Genomic DNA, 22,454 nt, shown 5'->3' with positions numbered 1-22,454 from the left:
TATATATATATATATATATATATATATATATTAGTATATATATATTAGTATATCTATATATATATATATACTAGTATTAGTCATTTACGATAATACTTTTATGTTATTGAATACTTATAGCCTTAAATAATATTCATTTATATGATTCTTTATAATTTATAACTATTTCGTTTTCAGTTAGCAAGATGCGTTGAAGTGGGACTTCCTGGATTGCTAATACTTGTATTTATCACTCAGGTAAATCTCTAATCATTGCTTCCTAATCTTTTAATTGTTTGAACCCATACACATATGTTCGTTTATTTTCTTCTGGAATTGGCGTAATTAACAAAAAAAAAAGTATGTTACTTTTTGTCGTGTGTAGTACTTACCTCGTTGCCTCAAGATGAAGAAAGGGGTGATGCTTTGCGATGGAAACAGATGTGACCGCTATGGGATAATGTTATGTATTCCACTAGTATGGTTGTTTGCGCAACTACTCACATCGAGTGGTGTTTATGACCACAAGCCTCAGACTACTCAAACAAGTTGTCGTACAGATCGCACTGGTCTCATAACCAACACTCCTTGGTTAGTTCTTCTATTTGAAATGTTTGCTCCTCGTTTTTTTTTTTCAGCGATTTTACTATTTTGATATTCATATTTTATTTTTATGTGAACATAGGATATACATACCATATCCGTTTCAATGGGGAAGCCCAACTTTCAACATAACTGATTCCTTCGCGATGATGGCTGCATCTTTCGTTACTCTCTTTGAGGTTAAACTTTTATTTTTATATATGAAATTTCTATTAAAAATCAAAGAATATTTTAATTAGCTTACTATTGTTAAGCATGAAGAATGATAAGTTTTGTATACTATGTTAGTCGACTGGTTTGTTTTACGCATCCGCAAGATTTGGAAGCGCGACGCCCATCCCACCATAAGTTGTTAGTCGTGGTACTGGCTGGCTGGTTAGTTTAACATTAGTTCAGTCAAGTCACTTTTGAGAAAACAAAGATTTTACCGTTTATTGACTATTTATTTCATCATCTCATGAATTTAATTTATAATTATTTTGTAGGGAGTTGGAGTATTACTCAATGGCATGCTTGGAGGTATCACAGGGATCACAACATCAACGTAACAAAACTCATCTCAATATTACAAGTTTTTTTAAAAAAATTTCCCCACGATTTATCTTTAACGTTAAAAATAGAACTTCTATTTTTAAAGGCTTATGATATGGTTTTGATATGAGTATACGTAACTTAATATTTAGAGAAAATGTTGGACTTTTGGCAATGACAAAGATTGGGAGTCGAAGAGTGATACAAATATCAGCTGCCTTCATGCTTTTTCTCTCCATTTTTGGTAATGGTTTTTTTTTTTACTATAAAACCTTTATATTCCTATAAAAATGTGTAAATGATTTTGTTGATCATAATGCAGGAAAGTTTGGAGCTTTCTTCGCGTCCATACCATTACCAATCATGGCATCTCTTTATTGTATTGTCTTGTGTTTTGTGTGTAAGTCTTTTTGCATGTACCAATACACTAGTAATATATATCATGTCTTACTAAAGATAAATTCAATTATTCAATTCAAAATATTGCAGCTTCTGCGGGACTTAGCTTTCTACAATTCTGCAACCTCAATAGCTTCAACACCAAATTCATTTTGGGATTTTCATTTTTCATGGCTGTTTCAATCCCTCAATATTTCAGAGAATATTACAATGGAGGTTGGCGGTCTGATCATCGTTCGAATTGGGTAAGCTCATCATTTTTTTTGAGACACACTTTTAGAATCACAATTTTTTTTTTTTTTTTGTGACTTGTTAAATTGGGAATTATTTCGTGAATACAAAACAGTTTGAAGATGTGATAAGAGTGATATTCATGTCGCACACAACAGTTGCAGCAATTATAGCAATAGTGCTTGATTGCACATTGTCTCGTGAGACCGATGAAGCCAAGAAAGATTGCGGGCTGAAATGGTGGGACAAGTTTCGACTATACAACCTAGATGTGCGAAACGATGAGTTTTATGGTCTACCTTACAGCCTCAACAAATTCTTCCCTTCTCATTAAAACTTTCACACATATTTTCATTTGGATGTTGTCCTTCTTCTTTCTTTATATTACTTAGAATTTTTGAGTACTTTTATTAGTTTATATTTTCTAAGCTTTAATATTTTGTTCCATAATTACTAAATAATGTTCCAAAAGTTTTTTTTGTTTTGTTTTTAAAGTCGTTACATGCTAACAGATTAATGTCCCTTTTTTTTTTTTTTACTAATACAGTACGTCTAACGTATTAATTTAATTACTTTGACAGTCAAAACTATTATATGAGAAACAAACAACTATTTAGAAGAAAAAAAAGAGTCTGTTATCTATTAGTTGAAAATGGAATCTTCCAGATTCATAATCAGCAAAACTAAAAAAAACTTCCACCTTCACGTACTAATGTTGTCTCAGATCTTAGACTGTGGCACATCTTAGACTGGAGTATTGTTGTAACATGATCATTTGCAAACATATCCTTTTCTTTCCGAAAACCTGGTAGGAAGGATGTACTATCCTGGTTCATGTCATTATGGCTTTTTAAAAAAGGAATTTGTTGCCTAGATTGAATCCACAGCTTTGTTTGCTGTTATGCCTATGGGTCTGATAGGATCACATGATTCACATCACATACACTTCAGGAGCTTCTACCCAATGGCGGATCCAGAAAATTAATCTGTCTGGGGCACATAATTAATAATTTTAAATTAAAATAAAAATAAATATTAAATAAAAGTAATGTTAAATACTTGAATATATTTTTAAAATATGAAATCCAAAAAGACATCAATTTTTTCTTCTTTTTGACATGACTCCAATATATTTTGGTTTATAATTATACTCTACTACATATATATATCATATAAAATTATTTTAGTTCTCAGTTACAAATCTCAATAAACATATATTTTTCTGTAAAAGTATAATTTAAATTTACATTTCTAAATATCACACAGTTTAAACTCTATATGAAATTAATAACAAAGAAGATAATATAATGTTTACTAAGTTACTTATATTATTAACATTTTTTAATTCAAATGTAATCTTTACATTCTAAAATAATGATTTTTTCAAAGTTAAAATAGAATTAGAAAGAGAAAACAATATGAGTGAATACTGAATATAATTTGTGAGACAATAAAATGGAATAAGAAAAAGCACCAATCATAACAAAGAATAAAAACATGTATGAAAGAAAAAAAACACTAAAAAGAAAATGAAACAAAAAGATAAAGAAAAAATAAAAAATTATACTGTGGCTGTGGAGCATCGAACCAAGCACAAGAGACCCAGCATGTGGCACTTTGTAAACCAAATGGGCTAAGGAACAATAATAACACGGTTTCACATAAAGAAACTTTATAGTGGGGCACGTGCCCCACCTCATCACCATGTAGATCCGCCTACGTATGAAGACCCTTTCTGACTCGAAGATCGATCCAAGCGTGGTTGCCTAAGTATCAAGAAATGTGAACTCAAGACAAAAAAAAAAAAAAATCTTTAACTAAATTTTTATAAGATTTATGATTTTTATTATAAAAGTGGTATTATTAACAAATTTGGGCTTTTTGTATTTTAGATGAACATTTTGAGCTATAAATATTGGACTACTAAATAGTAACCTGCATTCTGAAGTGCGGGGAAATGTTTTGTTAAATTTATATGGTATTTTCTATATTTTTAAAGTAATTATTTTGTAACACCATAAATGATATTAATAAGTGAAGTTAATTTCTCATCTAAGTTTTGGACTGGATTCATTTCAAATTCGAATTTCAGGGAGTAAATGAGATTTATTTAACAAAGTAGACTACAAGAATTGGTTTAGTTTGGAATTGCTTGTTTTTAGGTTTTCTTTTGGCTTAAATACGAATAACTCATAATTACAGTAAATGATAAAAACTAAAAGAATTTGGATTTTGTAATATTTTTTTTCTGGTTCTTTAAAGAAAATAATATCAAAAATAAATAAAAAGACACGTAATTTTAAATTTGTAAGTGCAAAGAAAAAAAATATCAAAATTAGACTTCTAGATGAAAAAGGTTTTACAATTATGTGGTTAAGGAGATATTTAAATTCAAATGTTTTGGTGTGCTTTGAAAAATAAATAATCATAGGATATAATAAGAAATATTTATTACAGATTTTAAAAAAGCTGTAAAAGAATCCAAATAAATTGTAGTTAATGATTTAATATGCCCCTTAATTTATTTATATTTCATGCCACCAATTTTTCGTGTGGTTTGAAACTATATATTGTACATTTATGCATTTTTTAAAAAGAGTATATATAGACAAATCAGTTTTCTTTTATCTTTATAATTCATTTAGATAGTTTTGCAATTTTTTTATTTGAAATTTTCATTCAGGCGAATGCGATTAAATGCCCACTGATCATATAAGATAATCAAACGGAAAAATACAAATAATATATATTCTTCAAACTTCTAAACTAATAACATTACAAACACATAAAATATGAAAACATAATAATTCATAGTGAGAAGTATAGACTTATGGGTCAGCAATATAATTCTTTGTCCCACATATTTACTAACACCTTGCCCCATTGTAGCCTTAGCCTCCAAACAAAACCCAGTTACACCTTGCCCTATTGTAGCCTCCAAACAAAATCCAGTTTTAAAAGCTTAAAAACAAATTCACTCTATGGAAATCCATAAATGAATTTTGCTACAAACAAATATACAAAATCTGCAAAATTTTCATCAAGCAAACTTCCACGTCATTAACCCGCTGCCAATCTACACTAAAAACATAAAATGTTTTACTCAAAAATTTATTGTGAAAGAATGCAAAACATGATCCAATACCTCTTATATATTTGTATATGCATGACAAAAAGATTTTGTAGGTTTAGAACAAAAATATGTTGTAGATTATAATAAAAAGATTAGTTGAAACGTCCTACTTTTTGAAACCGTGAATCTTGCTCCATAATCTCTCATATTCATTTAAATTTATCTTAAAATTTTCAGTTATTTCAGTAATATTTTTTTAAAGATTTGTATATGAGATATAATATAATTGGGAGTGTATAACTGTATGTTCGTTTATTAGTGTGTATATATATATATATATATTATGTGAATGCATACAAAATTAAGTTTTTGTAAGAATTTGGTAAATTATCATTTCCTAAAAATTTGCAATAAAAAAAAAAATTTGTTTTCATTTGTTTACCAAAACATGAAAAATGCCAGAAATCTTGGTATCATGAACTTTATTAAATGACGTAATCAACAAATGCTTCTAACCAAATAATTAACATTTAAATATAATGGTACTTTCTGTAATATATCACATGACATTACAGTTATTTTGCTAACAACATTTTTTAAACAATTATATAGAGATTACCAATTTTAAAAAATATTTAAACTTGTATTTATGAAAATTTCAAAAAAAGGCATAGGCGGCCATTGCCGTCCTTGGCCACCCTTGTGGGTTGGGGCTGAGTGGAAAGAAAAAGAAGAATAAGAAACTAGAAATAAATTTCAAGACAATTAGCACTAGTAAAAAACGTTCATATAGTTACGAAATTTTGTTACGGGAATAGTTGTAGGAAACTATTACTACAGATTGTTACTACTTAGTGACTAATAAGTTGGGAAAAAAAATTGTAGCTAAAATGTCACTAAATATGGGTATTTAGTTACTGAAAGTGTCAATTTAAATCTGTAGGAAATTTGTGACATAGTTTGTGACACAACATGTTGTAGGTAATGAAAAAAAAAATGTAAAATAATGAAAATATAAGTGTAACAATCTGCTATTAATTAAAATAATGAAAATATAAGGGTAAAATATTTGCCTTATAAGTCTTACTTAAAATCAAATCTAATACTTTTTAGATCCTAAACCCTCAATATAAAAATTATAACATTAAATGAGAGCAAATTACCAAAATTTTATAACAAAAAAAAAAGAATTTTCTTTTTGGCTAATAAAAAATGGCAAGGATTGTCCTTTGGTTTATCATCCACCATTGATTCAGTTTAATCTAAGGGACAGAAATCACCTCTTGTTTTCTTTCTCTTCTTATGGTCATCGTGTCTTTCCTTCACTTTTGAGAAAATCAATTTTTCTTTTTCTCATCTTCTCTCTTTCCATTGTCGATTCAACAGATTCTTCTAAGTGATTTCAGGCTTATAAACACAGAGTATGTCTACGGAGCTGTTGTTTTGGTTTGTCACCTTCTCTCTCTCTCCTTCTCAATGTGTTTTAATTATTTCTTTGATTTGTATTTTAGGTTTCATCGACAGATCTGAAGAATCAATATCAACGGCAATGTCGGAGGTGGTGGATCTGAAGACCCTTGTGTCAATGATGGCGTCGGAGATGGTGGTGGAAGTGAAGGACCACCGAAGATGCTCGCACCTTTTACCACCGCCACTACGTTTTGAAGCTTCCGCCAGTTCACCACCAATACATCTCGGCCGCCGCCGTCGTTTTGTTCTCCGTTGCTCCGCTGCCGCAATAGTACATTTCCACCGTCGTTTTGTTCTCCGTTCCAATAGTTGTATAGATATATATTTATTCTACATATAATATAATGAATTTAAGAAACAAATAAAAACTATTATTAATTTCTTTTTCTAATTATTTTTTTTTTAATTTTTTTTTAATTTTTTTTAGCATTTTCCTACAAATTGTGTTGTCTCTAATTTGTAGCACTTTGCGACACTTAGTGACGATGAAAAACTTTGCTACGGCCAAATAGTTACTAACATTTTTGGTCGCAAATTTGTAACTAATCTTTTTTTGCTACAAAAATCATGAGATAACTACAAAATTATTAGTAACTATATGACAAGTTTTTACTAGTGTAGTGTTTTACAGAGAAGAAGACAAGAGAAAATATGAAGCTTAAATAGAGGCTGAGCCATGGATGGAAGTTGTAATATTGCTCAAGAATGTACCATACCTCTTATTTTCAACAGTCTTTGAAACTTGACTACTTAACGTACCATACCTCTTTATTTGTATGTTTGGATTTGAAACAATTCATCCCATTTTTTTTTATTAAATATGACATTTTACCAGTGATACAATACTCACTAACAACCTAATATAATTCAACAACAACATATAACATAAGCAATAACAATAGTCCAACATATAACTCCACCAAATACCAGCGTCTAACAATTCATAATGCAACAATGTCAAGAAGCAAATATTCAACATCCTAATAATGTTCTATGACCAACTTTAGTAACTTATCAGAAGTCCAATATTCGTCTTTCGGGTTGCCACCCTACATCGCGCTCCCGGATCGTCAACCGAAGTCGATATACCCACCATACTCACAAGCCACAAAGTATCAGAATATGGCAGTACTAGGAGAACCAAAGTCCCCCAAAAGTGGTTCATGACCAACTGTCCTTAGAGAAAACAATTCTGAACACGTTCGAGTCCTATCCCTACCCAGGTTTCCTTCCCGTTGTTCATGTAAAACAACACAATGTCCTACCAACCACATATCCCCTCACTGGAATACATCATGACTACACAAGGATCATCAAAATGCCACAAGGGCCGCCACAAAAGCCAACAAATGTCCTAAACCGGACCGCCTTAAAGGCCAAACAAATATCCTAAAATCCATCAGGTAACTGATTTTTCATCAAGTAACCATGGATTTAACTTCTCAATTTATGCACCACCGATTCTTTATGCATGCCAAACCATTTTAGTTCTCCTCAAGACTCCATACCATCTAACCAGACTATGCATGCAAGTCTATTTTAAATTGGGCTAGTTTACATGCATCCTATCAAGAATAACATGCAAAACAAGCAAAAAAAACAAGGATTGATACAAGAGCTTTAAGCTCATGCACCATCCACAAGCAACCACAACTCACAGTCATTTAAGCAGAAGATTGAATGATTCAGCTTCATTACACCACAGATCTGACAACACTCGTCCTTCTTCTTTAGACGTTAGCTCCAACAAACATTCCTCTTTTTCCTCCTGAAGCGTTCAAGTCTTTTTAGAGAGATTTTTTTTGTGTTTTCTTCAGGCTAAGAACTCACAAATAAGGCAGAGGGGTTGTATTTATAGGCCCCTCAGTCCGTTATCATGCAAGGACAAGTTGCAAATCGATCTGGACAAGTGTTGTGTAATTTGCATGTGACTACATGTGGCTCTGCATGAGCTGCAAGCGGCGCATGTAGCTCAAACGCGGCAACAAGTGGCTATTAATCTCGACAAGTGAGACTTCTCCTCCATCAAATGGCAAATTTTCCCCAATAAGTGTCTTATTTCATCTCTTCCTTTAAATAACCCATGACATTTCAAACTGTGCACATGATCTTCAATTCTTCTTTGAATTCACGTCCCTTCCGCGTCCATTGATCCTCACGCAATGCTTCTCTTCTATCAGACACTAAGTCTTGATCATTTAGCTTATATCATACTCTTACTTCTTCTTCGTGTTTTAGTGTACTTCCTCGACCACTTTGTGCGATCTTAGGAAAGTTGCTTTGATCATGGTGCTATAGTTTGGTTCTTTTTATCAGAATAGTTCCCTTCTTTGTTAGTTCCTTACGCCAAAACGCATTTGGTACGTTCTACATATTTCCCTTTGATAGCCCCTCGGTACAATGGTCCGTGGTGAATGGCCCTCTTGTCCGCAGTGAACGGTCCTCTTGTCCATAGTGAATGGTCATCTCGTCCACAGTGAACGGTCAACTGGTACATTGCCATTCCATTTCTACCATTCAATCTACGACTTCTCTTATTTTTACCTCGACTGTTTCTCTTCTTAGTAGTTTTTAAGACTTTCCATCAATGAATTCCCCTTGACCATCGAAGATCCTCCCCGTTGGTCCGATGGTACACATCTAGTCATTGGCCATTGATCGTCTCTCAATCTATTGACATTTCCTAATAAGTCTCTTGGTTGTTCCCCCTTTAATTTCCCTTCTCCATCATTATGAGTTCTTCTAGGCTTCCTCTTCAAAGTTTTTATTTTGGCCTTTATCCCCTAGACGTGTTACTACACCGACCCAATAATAATACCACTTAAGGTCACGGTACATCTTGGTCGCTTATGGATGAATAGAGAACATTAGTCCTAGGCAAACGGTGAAACCCAAATAAACCGACCCGAGAGAACCGAATGATTCGATTATCGGCACCAAACAATTAGAAAGGGACAAACCGATCGATCAAATTAATTAGAGAATTTAGATGTCGGTTTGGGTTGGTTCGGTAATTGGACCCGATTGGTTTACCTAGCCCGAGATTATGCAGCCATATATAAGGGTACTAAGTTATTAACTTAACCCTAATTGTGTGCTCATTTCTTCTTTAGATTCACCTCCTGCGAAACAAAATAAGATTTTGCTCCTCTTGCAAAACTGAAGAAGCTTACGAATTCTTGAAAGTAAGCTCTTCTTCTTTGTTCTTTCTCTTTAATCAATACTTCTTTTTTCTTTGCTCTACCATTCATTCCTCTGGATAATCTTTGATTTTGAATTGTAAACCCTATTTCGATTTGGGGAATTTTAGGTTTAGGGTTTAGACTTCGAAAGCACAGGTTGTCTCTACCACTCAATCCTATGTAGTCTGGATAATCTTTGATTTTGAATTGTGAACCTTAACCCTAAAATTCCCAAATCGATTTTGATTTGGGGAATTTTAGGGTTAGGGTTTAGACTTCAAAAAGTGGAGGTTGTCTATTGTTGTTATGGGGTTATTGTGTCTGTTTATCGATTGTAACATATTACTTATTAGGGTTAAGGTTCAGTTTTTAAACTTCCAAATCAGTTTTGTATTTGTGAGTTTTTTCTTTTGTGTATGGTTCTTGTGTTGTGTATGTATATCGATGTGAGTTTTGTCTTTGTTTATGGTCCTCTTGTTCCATTGTGTTGTGTATGTATATCGGTTGTAACATATTAGGGTTAGAGCTTGGTTTTTAAACTTTCAAATAAGTTCGTATATATGAGTTTTGTCTTTTGTTTATGGTCCTTGTGTTGTGTATGTATATCGATGTGAGTTTTGTCTTTGTTTATGGTCCTTGTGTTCTATTGTGTTGTGTATGTATATTGGTTGTAACATATTAAGGTTAGAGCTTGGTTTTTAAACTTTCAAATAAGTTTGTATATGTGAGTTTTGTCTTTTGTTTATGGTACTTGTGTTCTATTGTGTTGTGTATGTATATCGATGTGAGTTTAGTATTTTGTTTATGGTCCTTATGTTCTATTGTGTTGTGTATGTATATTGGTTGTAACATATTAGGGTTAGAGCTTGGTTTTTAAACTTTCAAATAAGTTTGTATATGTGTTTTTTATATATGTGTGTACTTTTGTTAATCTGAATTTTGTGTATGTTTTGTTGATGAATGAAGAGCACAATGAGATGGAGCCGCCGCTTCAACATGAAAATACTGAAGAGGTTCTAACAGGGAACACTCGTAAAGAACCTACCACTGCTTCTACTAAACCACCAAGACCACAAAAGAAGAAATATGTTAAAAGAGCGGTGATATGGCAACATTTTCTGGAAAAGGATGATGTTTCTGATAAGATTTTTTGTAAGTATTGCGCTGCGGAGATTGGTTGTGATTCAAAAACAGCCGGAATTAGTCCCGATGATAGGCCACTTAGCTAGATGTAAACAGTACAAGGATTTTGATGAGAAGAAAAAACAGAAGGTGCTAAGTGGTGATAGTAATGGGAATCTGAAGGTTATCAAGTTTGATTCGTTTATGTTTAGGAGAGCAGTTAATGAAATGGTTGTTGTTAATGAATTGCCATTTTCATTTGTCGAATCAGAGGGTTGGATATGTTTTTGTTTCAATGTCCTACCTCTCTACAAGACAATCTCGAGAAGGACTTGTAAAGAGAGATATTGTCGCACTCTATCTAGAAGAGAAAACAACTTTGAAGGGTGTCTCTGACTACAGAGATATGGACTTCTCCTCACTACAACAAATTTGCACATTCTTAGCGTATGATAAATGCTATTATATGTGATACACAGCGTTTTTGTAAACGCTGTCTCTGCCCAAATTATCGTAGACCCCCCCCCCCATACAATAGCGTTTTATACTCCCGCTATTATATCTTTATATATAATAGCGTAATTTCAGCGTTATAAATGTTTTAAATATAGCGTATGTAAATGCACTTAAAAATTATTCAATAACATTATTGCACAGCTGTTATATCCATCTGTGGATTAAATCCATCTGTGGGCAGTCCAAGACGGATGTTCCTTGGTTCAGCAGAAAATGATGGGTATTTATCATTCATTTGATCCCACGTCACAGAATCTACTGGATGACGTATCTTCCCATCGTTTCTCTTGTTACTGAAATGCCATCTTAAGTCCTTAGCCATTTCTTCAGACCTAAACATCCTCTTCAGACGAGGAATTATCGGAAAGTACCGTAATATTTTTTGTGGGACACCCTTCTTAACTTCACTAGTGTGCATATTGCTCTTCCATCTTGAAGCCTTACATTTGGGACAGTTGTCCAGCTTCTTGTACTTCTTTCTGAATAGGCAACAATCATTTATGTAGGCATGAATCTTTTGATAACCCGTATCAAAAGACTTCAGAAATTTCTTCACATCATTTAGTGATGTGTGAAGTACATTACCATCCGGTAACATTTCTGACAATATCTCAAGGAGATCACTGAAGCTTTTGTCGCACCAGCCATTCTGTGTCTTCATTCTAAATAATCTCACAATGGCTGATAGCTTACTATGGGAAGAACAGCTTGGATATAAAGGGGTTTCTGCATCAGCTAGCTTTGCGTAGAACTCATCATCTATCTTCTATTCCCCCTCAGCATTCTCACAATCTCTTAATGTCTCTTCATCCATAAACTCAACAGCTTGATATAAACCACAAATCTCTTCATTCCACCGATTTAATTTCTCAACGAATTCACCCCCTGAGTTCACTTCACCGTGATGATACCAATCTTTCCCCAACTTGTAAGTCTCATCCATGCCTCTAGTTACTAGATGAGCAACCACAACACTACACGAATGACGATCTACATTTCTACAGTCAACGCATGGGCATATTACCATGCCACTGTCTCCTAACTCAGCAGCCACCGTCCGGACAAATTTCCAGGCACCTATTTCGTATGCTGGATAGAGTCTTCATTGTATTTGGAAGGAAGAACGATACAAACGAAGATACCTTAATGTCTATATTCCTTTATTGAAATCCTAACAGTCTGTAATCAATTACATACCTGCTAAGATGAACCCATTCCTTGTCCAGCATTTTAGTTTTTAAACAGTTGAATCTAAAACTAAGCATAAGTTTTTAAACAGTTAACAAAAATCAATACAAAAATCTAAATGACCAAAAAGAGCTTAAAAGTGAAATTTAGTTTCAACAGATTAGAGAAATCAAGCAAACATGCAATTTCAAATTCGACCAAAATCAAGCAACAAAGTTTGACCAACAATTTTAAGAGGACACATACAATTTTAAGATTCGACCAAAATCAAGCAACAATCAGTTCGCACATGTAATTTTCGAATTTGAACAAAATTTTTTAACTAAAATGTGAACAAACTTACAGATTTGTTGTTTAGGTTTTAGATTTCTCTTCTTTCAAATTTATCTTTGTTGTCGGACGAGCTTCACACCTCACAAAACGAGATTAAAAGTGAAATTTAGGTTAGAATGAAATTAAAATTGAGATTGAAGAATTAGGTTAGAATGAAACTGAAAAAAAAAAAAAAACAATTAGCTGTATAATTTAGGTTACCTTCGTCTGAGAAATCGAAGAGGAGAAGATATAGCTCGTCTGAGAAATCGAAGAGGAGAAGATATAGCTCGACGGAGAAATCGAAGAAGAAGATATAGCGCGACACAGAGATAGAAGGAAATCGAAGAAGAAGATACAGAGATGGAAGGAAATCGAAGCCGTTGGAGTCGGAAATCGAAGCCGTCTGAGTCGGAGTCGGAGTCGGAATTGAAGCTCGACGGTGATAGACTTTGATAGACTTTTTATTTTTTTGAGACTTCGTTTAGGTTTAATTTTTCCTAAGTGATTTTTGAGACGATAGAATAAAATTTTGGGCCGCCAAAGTTATTTTAGCTTCCCGCTTATGCTATAAATGGGCTTAGCACTAATAAAATGCTGTAATATAATTGCTAAAATCCGAAACTATTCTTTAACAGTAGTTACAGAATTAGTGCTATCAAATGATGCTATTAATAAGCAAATTTAGTGCCAACAACCTCCTGCAACTATATGGTGACCACAACGCACTGGATTAATGCTCAATAGGAAACACAGAAAAGAATCCTCAGTTTTAAGGCTGTGACGGATCATAAAGGAGATACTGTTGTAGGACAGTTGATGGATTGCATTGAAGAATATGGGATTGAAAAGGTTTTCACAGTTACTGTTGATAACGCAAAGAACAATGACAAGGCACTGGAGATTTTCACAGATGCATTAAGGCTGAAAGGAGGAGGAGCACTAGTAAGAGATGGTGAATTTCTACACATGTGTTGTTGTGTACACATACTAAATCTGATTGTTGGGGATGGTTTGAAGCAGGCAAATCCAAGTATAGTTGCCATAAGGAATGCAGTCAAGTATGTTAGGTCATCCTTCAGTAGGCTTAGATCTTTTGCAATGAGGTGCGAAACAGGAAAGGTATGTAGAGGCAGCTTGCCATTAGATGTTGTCACAAGCTAAAATTCAACTTATATGATGCTGACTGCTGCTATGAAGCTGAGGGTTACATTTGAGAAAATGGTGAGTGAAGATAAGTTGTACTGTGACTTACTTCGAGGAAGTAGAAGAGAGGTCAAAAGTAAAAAGGATTGGACCACCAACTTCAGTTGATTGGGAGGAAGCTGAAAGGTTGGTAAAATTTCTGAAAGTATTCTATAAGGCTACTTTGACATTCTCAGCTTCAAAGTCGGTAACTTCTATATTGTATTAAAATGAAATTGCTGACATTGAGAGGAATCTAAATGCTAAGGCTTCTAGTCCTATTGAGGAGATCCGAAAGCAAGCTTATGTAATGAGGCACAAGTTCGAGAAGTCCTGGGCCAGATTGCATAACATGAATCCTCTAGTGATTATGACCAGTGCCTTTGATCCTCACAACAAAATGGAGTTTGCTTCCCTCTGCTTTGAAAAAATCTATGGCAAGGACACAATAGAGAGTAAGCAACTTCAGTCTTTAGTTTCAAGTGCAATGAAGAGGTTGTATGAAGATTATAGTCTTAGGCTGAGTCAACCAACAGAGGATGAAGATCCTCCAGATTTTAAGCCTACGGTCTTGTGTGACATTTCGGATGATGATGATTGTGAGTTGATGGGGTCACTTTACAGTCAGTTGGTTGGTTGTAAGAGAAGTGAAGATGGCAGCAATGAGTTACAGATCTATTTGACAGAAAAAACTGAGGTAAGAGTTGAAAACAGTTTGGGGTTACCTTATGATGTTCTCAGTTGGTGGAGGTGCAATAGTTCTAAGTTCCCAATCTTGTCAGAACTTGCTAGAGATGTTCTAGCAATCCAAGTCTCATCAGTGTCTTCTGAGTCGGCTTTTAGTACAAGTGTCCGAGTGTTGGACTCTTATAGGAGTTCCTTAACTCCGTACATGGTTGAGGTTTTGATATGTGCACAAAAATGGCTAAAGAGTTCACATAAGTCAGAAGCACAAGTATCAAACTTGGTGCAAATGTTGGAAGAGGTTGAGTTTCTGGAATCTCTTGGTAAGTATCACTAAGTTTCTTTACTATGTTTTTAATTTTTCAAATCTCTTTTGTAATTTCTTTTCGTTTATTGTGAAGATTCTCAGAATTCAGTGGCAGCTCTTCCATAATTCTGCAAAGTATGGTACGTAGGTGTTTAGTTTTGTGTATGCTTACTTGTGTCTTGCATTGTTAAGGTCTAAGTCTATTTTCTAGTTTCTGATTATGTATTTGATTTACATTGTTAAGTTTATGTGTGATTTTCTTTATAGATTTGTTAAATATTTTGTTATGGTTTTCATGGTGCACAAATAGATAGGAAGCTGCTCTTTTGCCTACTTTTGGATGTGGATTGGCAGCCTTAACAAAGGACTGGATATAACTTACTTGGAAGCTATTTTTTTTTGTCATGACCTGAATTTCCTGAAACCGATTAACCCGACCCATTTAACCCGTACAAACCGTTTTCCCAGGACTAGAGAACATGCTCGCATGAGCCTCCCTCAGCATCTCCTATCTCAACTCCTCATCCTTGGGCACAAATATCCTATTGTGCACAAGTATGGTACCATTGGAAGAGACTTCGTACTCCAAATCAACATCTCTAAAGGTATTCACCAACCACACATCTTTCTCCTGAGCTAAACGCACCCTATTCAGAAGATCTGCTCGATCAGCCGCCTCCAAACCTAGCGGCTCCTGAGAGACAGCACACAACTTTAATGCACTGATCTCTCCTAACAGAGACTCCATGTCCTGCTCGTTAGCCGAAGCCGCCCGCTTCCGATTTAGAGCATCTGCAACCAAGTTAGCCTTACCAGGGTTGTACTGCCCCCAAACCATCCTATGGCCGGGAACCCCCAAAACGACCCTGGGATGCTACATGGAAACAGTCACCATCGATCCGGCCGAGGTTATAAAATGGAACTATACCCCTAGCCATTCAACCGGTGCTATTCCTACCACTTTAAACATCACTTAGGCTTGCTAACCATCATGATGCCCAAGTGTTGACCCGACTCGGACTAAGTCATTATCAGACATTACTCGTACTCAAGAATATATAAAATCGATTTCTTTCAAAGTAAAAATATTCTGCAAAGTTGACAAAAGGACTTTTAGAGTTTGTGGCCAGGCCTAGAGACAAAAATATTATACATTTTTGGACATATGAAACATACTTTACTTTTCTTTACACAGGCACAAAACTACTCCAGGCTCCTATCGTCCAACACGCCCTCTTGCTCCCCTGTACTGGTTATCTGGAGGGCAAAATACTATCATAAGTAATCTAATATTACTTAGTGAGTCTAAGGAGTCCCTGCAGAGGATTAGATTCCCATCCCAACTGATGTGATCATGGATGGAGGTAAGGAGGAAGAGCTTGTAGCTGAGCTTGAACCTGAGGAACTAGTAGCTGAGCTTGAACCCGAGGAGCTTGTAGCGGAGGAACCATTGCTTGTACCTGAAGTACAAATGAATAGAGCAAAGGCTAAGAAGCTAAGAAATGCACTAAATGGGCTTATTCAAGAGCTTATGGCCAAAGAGAGAATGGGAAAAACTATTGGGGATGATACCTATCAAGTCCAGCCCACTTTGAGCCTAATTCAAGTCCAAGAGAGCCCAAAATAATCACTTTATTTTGTGGTCAAAGAGGAGTGACGAAAATGGAGTTAAACTCACCTTGGGAAGAACACCTTGGGAAGGCAAACTTCAAGAGTTGGGTCTTCATTAACCTATCTATCTTTATTGTGTTTTAGTTTCAAGAAAAATACTTGGCTTTGTGACCAAGTTTTCTATCTCCTTATAAACACATGTAATCTCATTTGAGAAATCAATCAATTTTCCTTTTTGTTTTAAGAGTCTATCTCTTTGTTCTTTGTCTAGAACATTTCTTTGTTTCTTGGTGTGTAATATCCAAGCAACAGCCTCCTTTTGTTGGACTAGTATGTCATATCTAGCAGTGATTGGAGTTGGGAATATCATCAGCCTTCCGCAACTGCTGTGCGACCCCTCAATCCATCAAATCTCCCTTGTTGCACCTTGCACCTTGGCGAGTTTATATCCTTTCTAATTCGGCTGAGTGATCTTCAAATTTGTGCTTGGAGGGAATGTTGCACAAGGAGATTCTAATCAAACAACAAACCAAGAGGAAGGATTTCTCTAAACCTTCCTTTACTTCAAAACCAAGTTATCAAGATAAAGGTAAGTCTCCAACGCCATCAAGTTCAGTTTTTAAGACTAATGCTCCTACTCGTCTTGATAAAGGAAAGGCAGTCGAGACCAACAATCGGGCAGGGGATATTCAATGTTTCAAATGTCAAGGACTTGGACATTATGCCAGCAAATGACCGAATCAAAAGGTAATGATCCTCCTAGACAACGGTGAAGTAGAGTCTGAGGACGATAAAGAAAAAGAGGAAGATCTTGGTCCAGTCTTTGACGAACAGAAATGGCAGTTTGAATATCCAACTCAAGGGACACTTCTGGTCACTAGGAGATCATTGAGTGTTCAGTCTAAGTCCAATGACCGAGAACAAAGGGAGAATCTCTTTCACTCTAGATGTTTAGTTAAAGATAAGGTTTGTTCTTTGATCATTGACGGTGGAAGTTGTACTAATGTTGCTAGTGATACTCTTGTTAGGAAGCTTGGACTTTAGACAAGACCTCATCCACGAGCTTGTAAACTGGAATGGTTGAATGAAACGGGCAAACAGTACGTCAGGGAGCAAGTCACGGTTCCTCTTACCATCGGCCGATATGAAGACGAGATCCTATGCAATGTTCTTCCCATGGATGCAAGCCATATTCTTCTAGGGCGACCTTGGCAGTTTGACATGAGGGCGATACATGATGGATACACCAACCGGCATTCCTTTGAGCATAAAGGAAAGAAGATCACCTTGGTTCCTTTAACTCCGTTGGAGGTCCATCAAGATCAGGTCCAATTGAAGAAAAGCCGAGACAAAGAAATTAAAACAACAAAACCTGAGGAATTCTCAGATATCTTTCCAAAAGAGAACCCTAACGGTTTGCTGCCAATAAGAGATATAGAACCCCAAATTGACTCATCCCAGGTGCGTCACTTCCAAACCGACCAGCTTACATGACTAATCCTGTGGAGACATTGGAGATTCAAAGACAAGTTAATGAACTCATGGAGAAGGGACATATCAGAGAGAGCGTGAGCCCATGTGTGGTCCTAGTCCCACTTGTGCCCAAAAAGGATTGAAGTTGGTGCATGTGTCTTGATTGTAGAGCTATCAACAATCTCATGGTAAAGTATCAACATCGTATTCCTACTCTGCCTTGGCATGATATTTATGTGGATTTTGTGCTTGGTTTGCCTAGAATTAGGACTGGTAATGATTCCGTTTTTGTAATTATTGATCGATTATCAAAAATGGCGCATTTCATACCTTGTCACAAAACTGATAATACCTTGCATGTTGCTTAGTTGTTCTTCAAGGAAATTGTTCGTTTGCATGGAGTGCCTAAGTCAATTGTTTCTGATAGGGATACAAAGTTTTTGAGTTACTTCTGGAAAACGCTTTGGTCTAAACTAGGAACTAAGTTTTCTCTGTTCCAAATCATTTATGGCTTTAATCTTTTATCTCCATTGGATCTAACCCTTCTACCTTTAAGTGAAAGAGCTAGCCTTGATGGGAAAAAGAAAGCTGACCTTGTCAAACAGATCAATGAGAAAGCTAGAAAAAACATTGAGGAGAAGACAAAGCAGTATGCAAAACAAGCTAACAAAGGAAGGCGCAAGATAGTATTTGAACCCGGAGACCAGATGTGGGTTCACTTGAGGAAAGAACGGTTTCCAGCTGAAAGGAAGTCAAAACTGATGCCTATAATCGATGGACCCTTTAAGATCAAAAGAAAGATAAATGACAATGCCTACCAACTTAATCTTCAAGGTAAGTACAATGTGAGTTCAAGCTTAAATGTTTCTAATTTAGTTCCTCTTGTGGCAGATGATCCAGATTTGAGGACAAATCATTTTCAAAAGGAGGGGGATGATGTGATCATGGATGGAGCTAAGGAGGAGGAGCTTGTAGCTGAGTTTGAACTCGAGGAGCTTGTAGCGGAGGAACCATTGCTTGTACTTGAAGGACCAATGACTAGAGCAATGGCTAGGAAGCTAAGAAATGCACTAAATGGGCTTATTCGAGAGCTTATGGCCAAAGAGAGCATGGGAAAAACTATTGGGGATGATACCTATCAAGTCCAGCCCACTTTGAGTCTAATTCAAGTCCAAGAAAGCCCAAAATAATCACTTTATTTTGTGGTCAAAGAGGAGTATTTATAAAAATTAAAATTAATAATTAACTGTATATTTTGTTTAATTCCTTTTTCTATATTTTTTGTAATATTAGTAAATTTAAATTAAAAATAAGTAAATAATATTATAATTTCGAATTTTATGAATATATATATAGATATATATATATATATATATATTTTTATAAATTCTGTAATTTTTGATAATTATCTTTTTACATTATTAATATTTTTAAACAAAATATTTTATTTTTGTTGTAATTAAATTCTTTCTATTAAATATTAACTTTTACACATGTCAAAATCTGAGATTGATAACTAGACACATGTCAAAATCTTGTTAGTGGCTACCTTTCAAAACCTAAATTTATATAATAAGATTAATATGAAGTTTGAAATCCAAAAATAAAAATATAGTGTTATCATACATAAATATTAAGTACACACCTTAACATAATTAATAAACAAAAAATAATTATAAAATCAATTTTATCGTGACTATTTTTTTAAGTTACCGGGTCTACATACTGATTACAATAAGCAAATCCTTTTTTCTTTCTTTCTGATCAAAGTATTATCACACTCTCCATTTAATACTTATTACGTTATTAGTCAAAGTTAATAATAATATGAGTCACATAATATTGCAGTCAAAGATTCATATTTTTATTTACTTTATTAGGAAAAACTGATGTAATGCTAATTATATGTATATATAAGTAACATAGTGATTTCATTCTTGATGAAACAAAACAAAACAAAATGTCTTCACTAACTAAAATAGCACTGGTTTTAAATCTCTTACATCTATTGTTTTCAACAGCCTTAGTTCGTTCTAATCGAAGTGTGTTGCCTAGCTGTTCCTTCAAGGTTAGTGTTAATATCTTTTAGAAATTCATACACATGTCCCCCTTATTATTTTAATCTATTTTACTAATTCAATATATATATATATATATATATTATGTATAATCATGGATTGAGTTCAAAATCACCTCTATTTTTTTTTGTCTGTTGGCAGATAGGTGAAAATGCTACATATAATTGCGTAGATATTAATAAGCAACCAGGAATTGATCATCCTTTGCTACAAAATCACACAATCCAGGTGCACTGACAGATAAAAAGTTCATTTCTTATGTGATTTTGAATTTACTTTTATAAAATGTGATTTTGAATTTGACATACAAGTATTTTCAGACATGAATAAAGGAATCAGATTGACAACAACAAATCATATTCAAAGAAAAAAGGATGTCCAAGTGGAATCGTTCCTATTTTGAGAATCTCAAATGAATAGAATACCAAAACACAACTTTTTACCGAGAAGTATTTCCATCCTCTAACAGTCAATGATCCTAAAACACATGTAAACATTTAACTTTCTCCTTATACATTAGATCTAGTTATGTTTTATATGTATTTCAAGTATTATTCTATATATATGTCAATAAAACTGGTTCTTGTTAGGTTGTTGGAGTAAGGTCACGTGCTGGTCCATATCGTGGTGTTGAAGCTTGGTATAATGGATATACACTGAATATCGGAAAAGACCAGGCTTCATATAGTGAAATATATATAGGTAGTTGGTTGAATAACCAAGTCAATTTTATCCAAGCGTGTTATATTGTAAGTTCTACATTTTATTGTTTTTTTTTTGTAAAATTCATTTATAAACACTTGATAGGATTCAAGTATTAAAAGTCATTTTAACAGATAAATCCAAGTTTCTTTGGCACCAGACAACTTTGGACATATGGATATTTTAAGGTGTACATGTGAACTTTTTATTTTTTAGTTTTCCTTAAAGTATTTATACTTAATCCTTAAATAAAATAAAATATGAATAATTTCAACAGGGTAAAGATGGAAAAGGATGTTACAATACAGCATGTGATGGGTTTATTCAGGTATCAAGGAGAATTCCCATAGTCCAACCTATAAACCTTAACCCTGGAGTCCCTGATTGGACACGTTGGTCCATTCATCAGGTATTTCTTCAGTTTCTTTATATATTTTCATGAAAATAAATTATGAATTTAGAAATTAATTATTTATGAATCATATAAATGATCGACATGTATTTGCTTTAACTAATGTTAGTAGCACATATTCTTTTTCGTTTTTACAAATTTGTTTCATCTTTTGATAAATGAAAAAGGATAAAGCAACAGGAAACTGGTGGCTTACGCAACTGATAAAAAATGCATCCAGCGTAGATATTGGATATTGGCCAAAAGAGCTATTTGACATTTTAAACAGTGGTGCTAATACAGTTGGAGTTGGAGGTATAGTTCGTGCTTCCCATTCAGGTTCAAGTCCCCCGATGGGTAATGGTAATTTTCCAGTTGGAGGAGGCCGCACAGATTCAGCATTGTTTACAAATATTGAAGCTTTGGATTCCAACTATAACAGTCGTAAAATGAATTCTTTTCCTATGGAGATTTTGGTAGATAGTCCAAAATGTTATGGCATAAGAATTGGTAGAGTGAAACCATTTCATCGTACACGACTCGGTTTCTTTTTTAATTATGGTGGTCCGGGAGGAAACTCTTGTTAAGTTTAATATTTTACATTGTAATCTTTAGACTTGGTACATAATAAAACTTGTTATGAATTAAAATGAGGTACATTTGAGACAAGTTATTTCAAACTAAAAAAAAAAAGGTTGTGTTTGTTTGTTAATTTTGTTTGCTTTCTTTAGTATTTAAGATTGTATAATCGTATTTAGGTTTTTGGTTCTATGATTTAACTCACGGTATACCGAGAAACAACTTACTTTTTTTACATAATATTAATTTAATCAATTTAATTGGATATGTCTATTATTCTAAACCAAAAACAAGAAGTCTCCAAGAGTACATGATAGAGAACGTGATTCTAAAGTTATATGTATTTCTATTTTATGTTCTAGGATTATATTATTTCCTTTCTTATGTCTTAGGAGATGTCGTTATATATGAGCTCTTTAGCAAATGAGTGGATTATCGAAGAACAGGTCTAGAACTTTTGGACGGCTGCGCCATTAAACACTACATGAAATATGTATATTGTTAGGACGAAAGAAATACTACATAATGCTGTGACATCGGCAGTCATGATAGATACCTGTACCCCATGTATTATAGCGTTTTTGACATGCTTTGATAGATCCCCACATAAGATAGCATTTTTATATCATAACGCTTGAATGCTATATTACATTTTATCATTACACAAAACTAGTGCTATTCTCTCGATATATAAATTTTGTATATTTGAATCTTGTTTTGCATAATTTATTCAATTAGATTTAATTTAAAAAATTATACTTTATAAAATCATCCACATACATAACATTAAATATTATATTAACTAAAAGAAGTCTTAAATAACATAAGTCTTACATAA

At 34.1% G+C, this 22,454-nt stretch overlaps 2 protein-coding genes, 1 long non-coding RNA gene and 1 pseudogene across 3 annotated transcripts; all 4 read left to right on the top strand.

Annotated features, from left to right (window-relative positions):
• The window catches only part of LOC104771023, a 3,199-nt pseudogene extending 1,122 nt beyond the window's left edge, over nt 1-2,077 (top strand).
• LOC104771022 lies at nt 6,133-6,673 on the top strand. Its single transcript, XR_764700.2, has 2 exons — nt 6,133-6,237; nt 6,328-6,673. It is a non-coding gene; the product is annotated as an uncharacterized LOC104771022 (long non-coding RNA).
• Nucleotides 13,426-14,908, top strand: LOC109131205 (zinc finger BED domain-containing protein RICESLEEPER 2-like). Its single transcript, XM_019241894.1, has 5 exons — nt 13,426-13,551; nt 13,630-13,728; nt 13,841-13,938; nt 14,044-14,798; nt 14,877-14,908. Exons 1-5 carry the CDS (start codon nt 13,426-13,428, stop codon nt 14,906-14,908), a joined length of 1,110 nt encoding a protein of 369 aa, XP_019097439.1.
• Nucleotides 17,144-21,624, top strand: LOC104772599. Its single transcript, XM_010497195.1, has 8 exons — nt 17,144-17,359; nt 17,495-17,807; nt 19,888-19,938; nt 20,090-20,172; nt 20,535-20,693; nt 20,781-20,834; nt 20,924-21,055; nt 21,226-21,624. Exons 1-8 carry the CDS (start codon nt 17,144-17,146, stop codon nt 21,622-21,624), a joined length of 1,407 nt encoding a protein of 468 aa, XP_010495497.1.

The sequence above is a fragment of the Camelina sativa genome, chromosome 20 (assembly GCF_000633955.1).
Source record: "Camelina sativa cultivar DH55 chromosome 20, Cs, whole genome shotgun sequence".
Taxonomy (NCBI): Eukaryota; Viridiplantae; Streptophyta; class Magnoliopsida; order Brassicales; family Brassicaceae; genus Camelina; species Camelina sativa.
This window is presented reverse-complemented; position numbering and strand designations above follow the sequence as displayed.

What these genes read in the sequence shown, in the direction of transcription:
- LOC109131205 (XM_019241894.1), top strand. Translation starts at nt 13,426, where the DNA reads ATGGATTGCATTGAAGAATATGGGATTGAAAAGGTTTTCACAGTTACT. An exon ending in GATTGGGAGGAAGCTGAAAG is followed by an intron (nt 13,939 to 14,043) that starts GTTGGTAAAATT and finishes TGACATTGAGAG; the next exon opens with GAATCTAAATGCTAAGGCTT. An exon ending in TGAGTTTCTGGAATCTCTTG is followed by an intron (nt 14,799 to 14,876) that starts GTAAGTATCACT and finishes TTTATTGTGAAG; the next exon opens with ATTCTCAGAATTCAGTGGCA.
- LOC104772599 (XM_010497195.1), top strand. Translation starts at nt 17,144, where the DNA reads ATGATCCTCCTAGACAACGGTGAAGTAGAGTCTGAGGACGATAAAGAA. An exon ending in TCCAAAAGAGAACCCTAACG is followed by an intron (nt 17,808 to 19,887) that starts GTTTGCTGCCAA and finishes TGTTTTCAACAG; the next exon opens with CCTTAGTTCGTTCTAATCGA. An exon ending in TTATCCAAGCGTGTTATATT is followed by an intron (nt 20,694 to 20,780) that starts GTAAGTTCTACA and finishes TCATTTTAACAG; the next exon opens with ATAAATCCAAGTTTCTTTGG.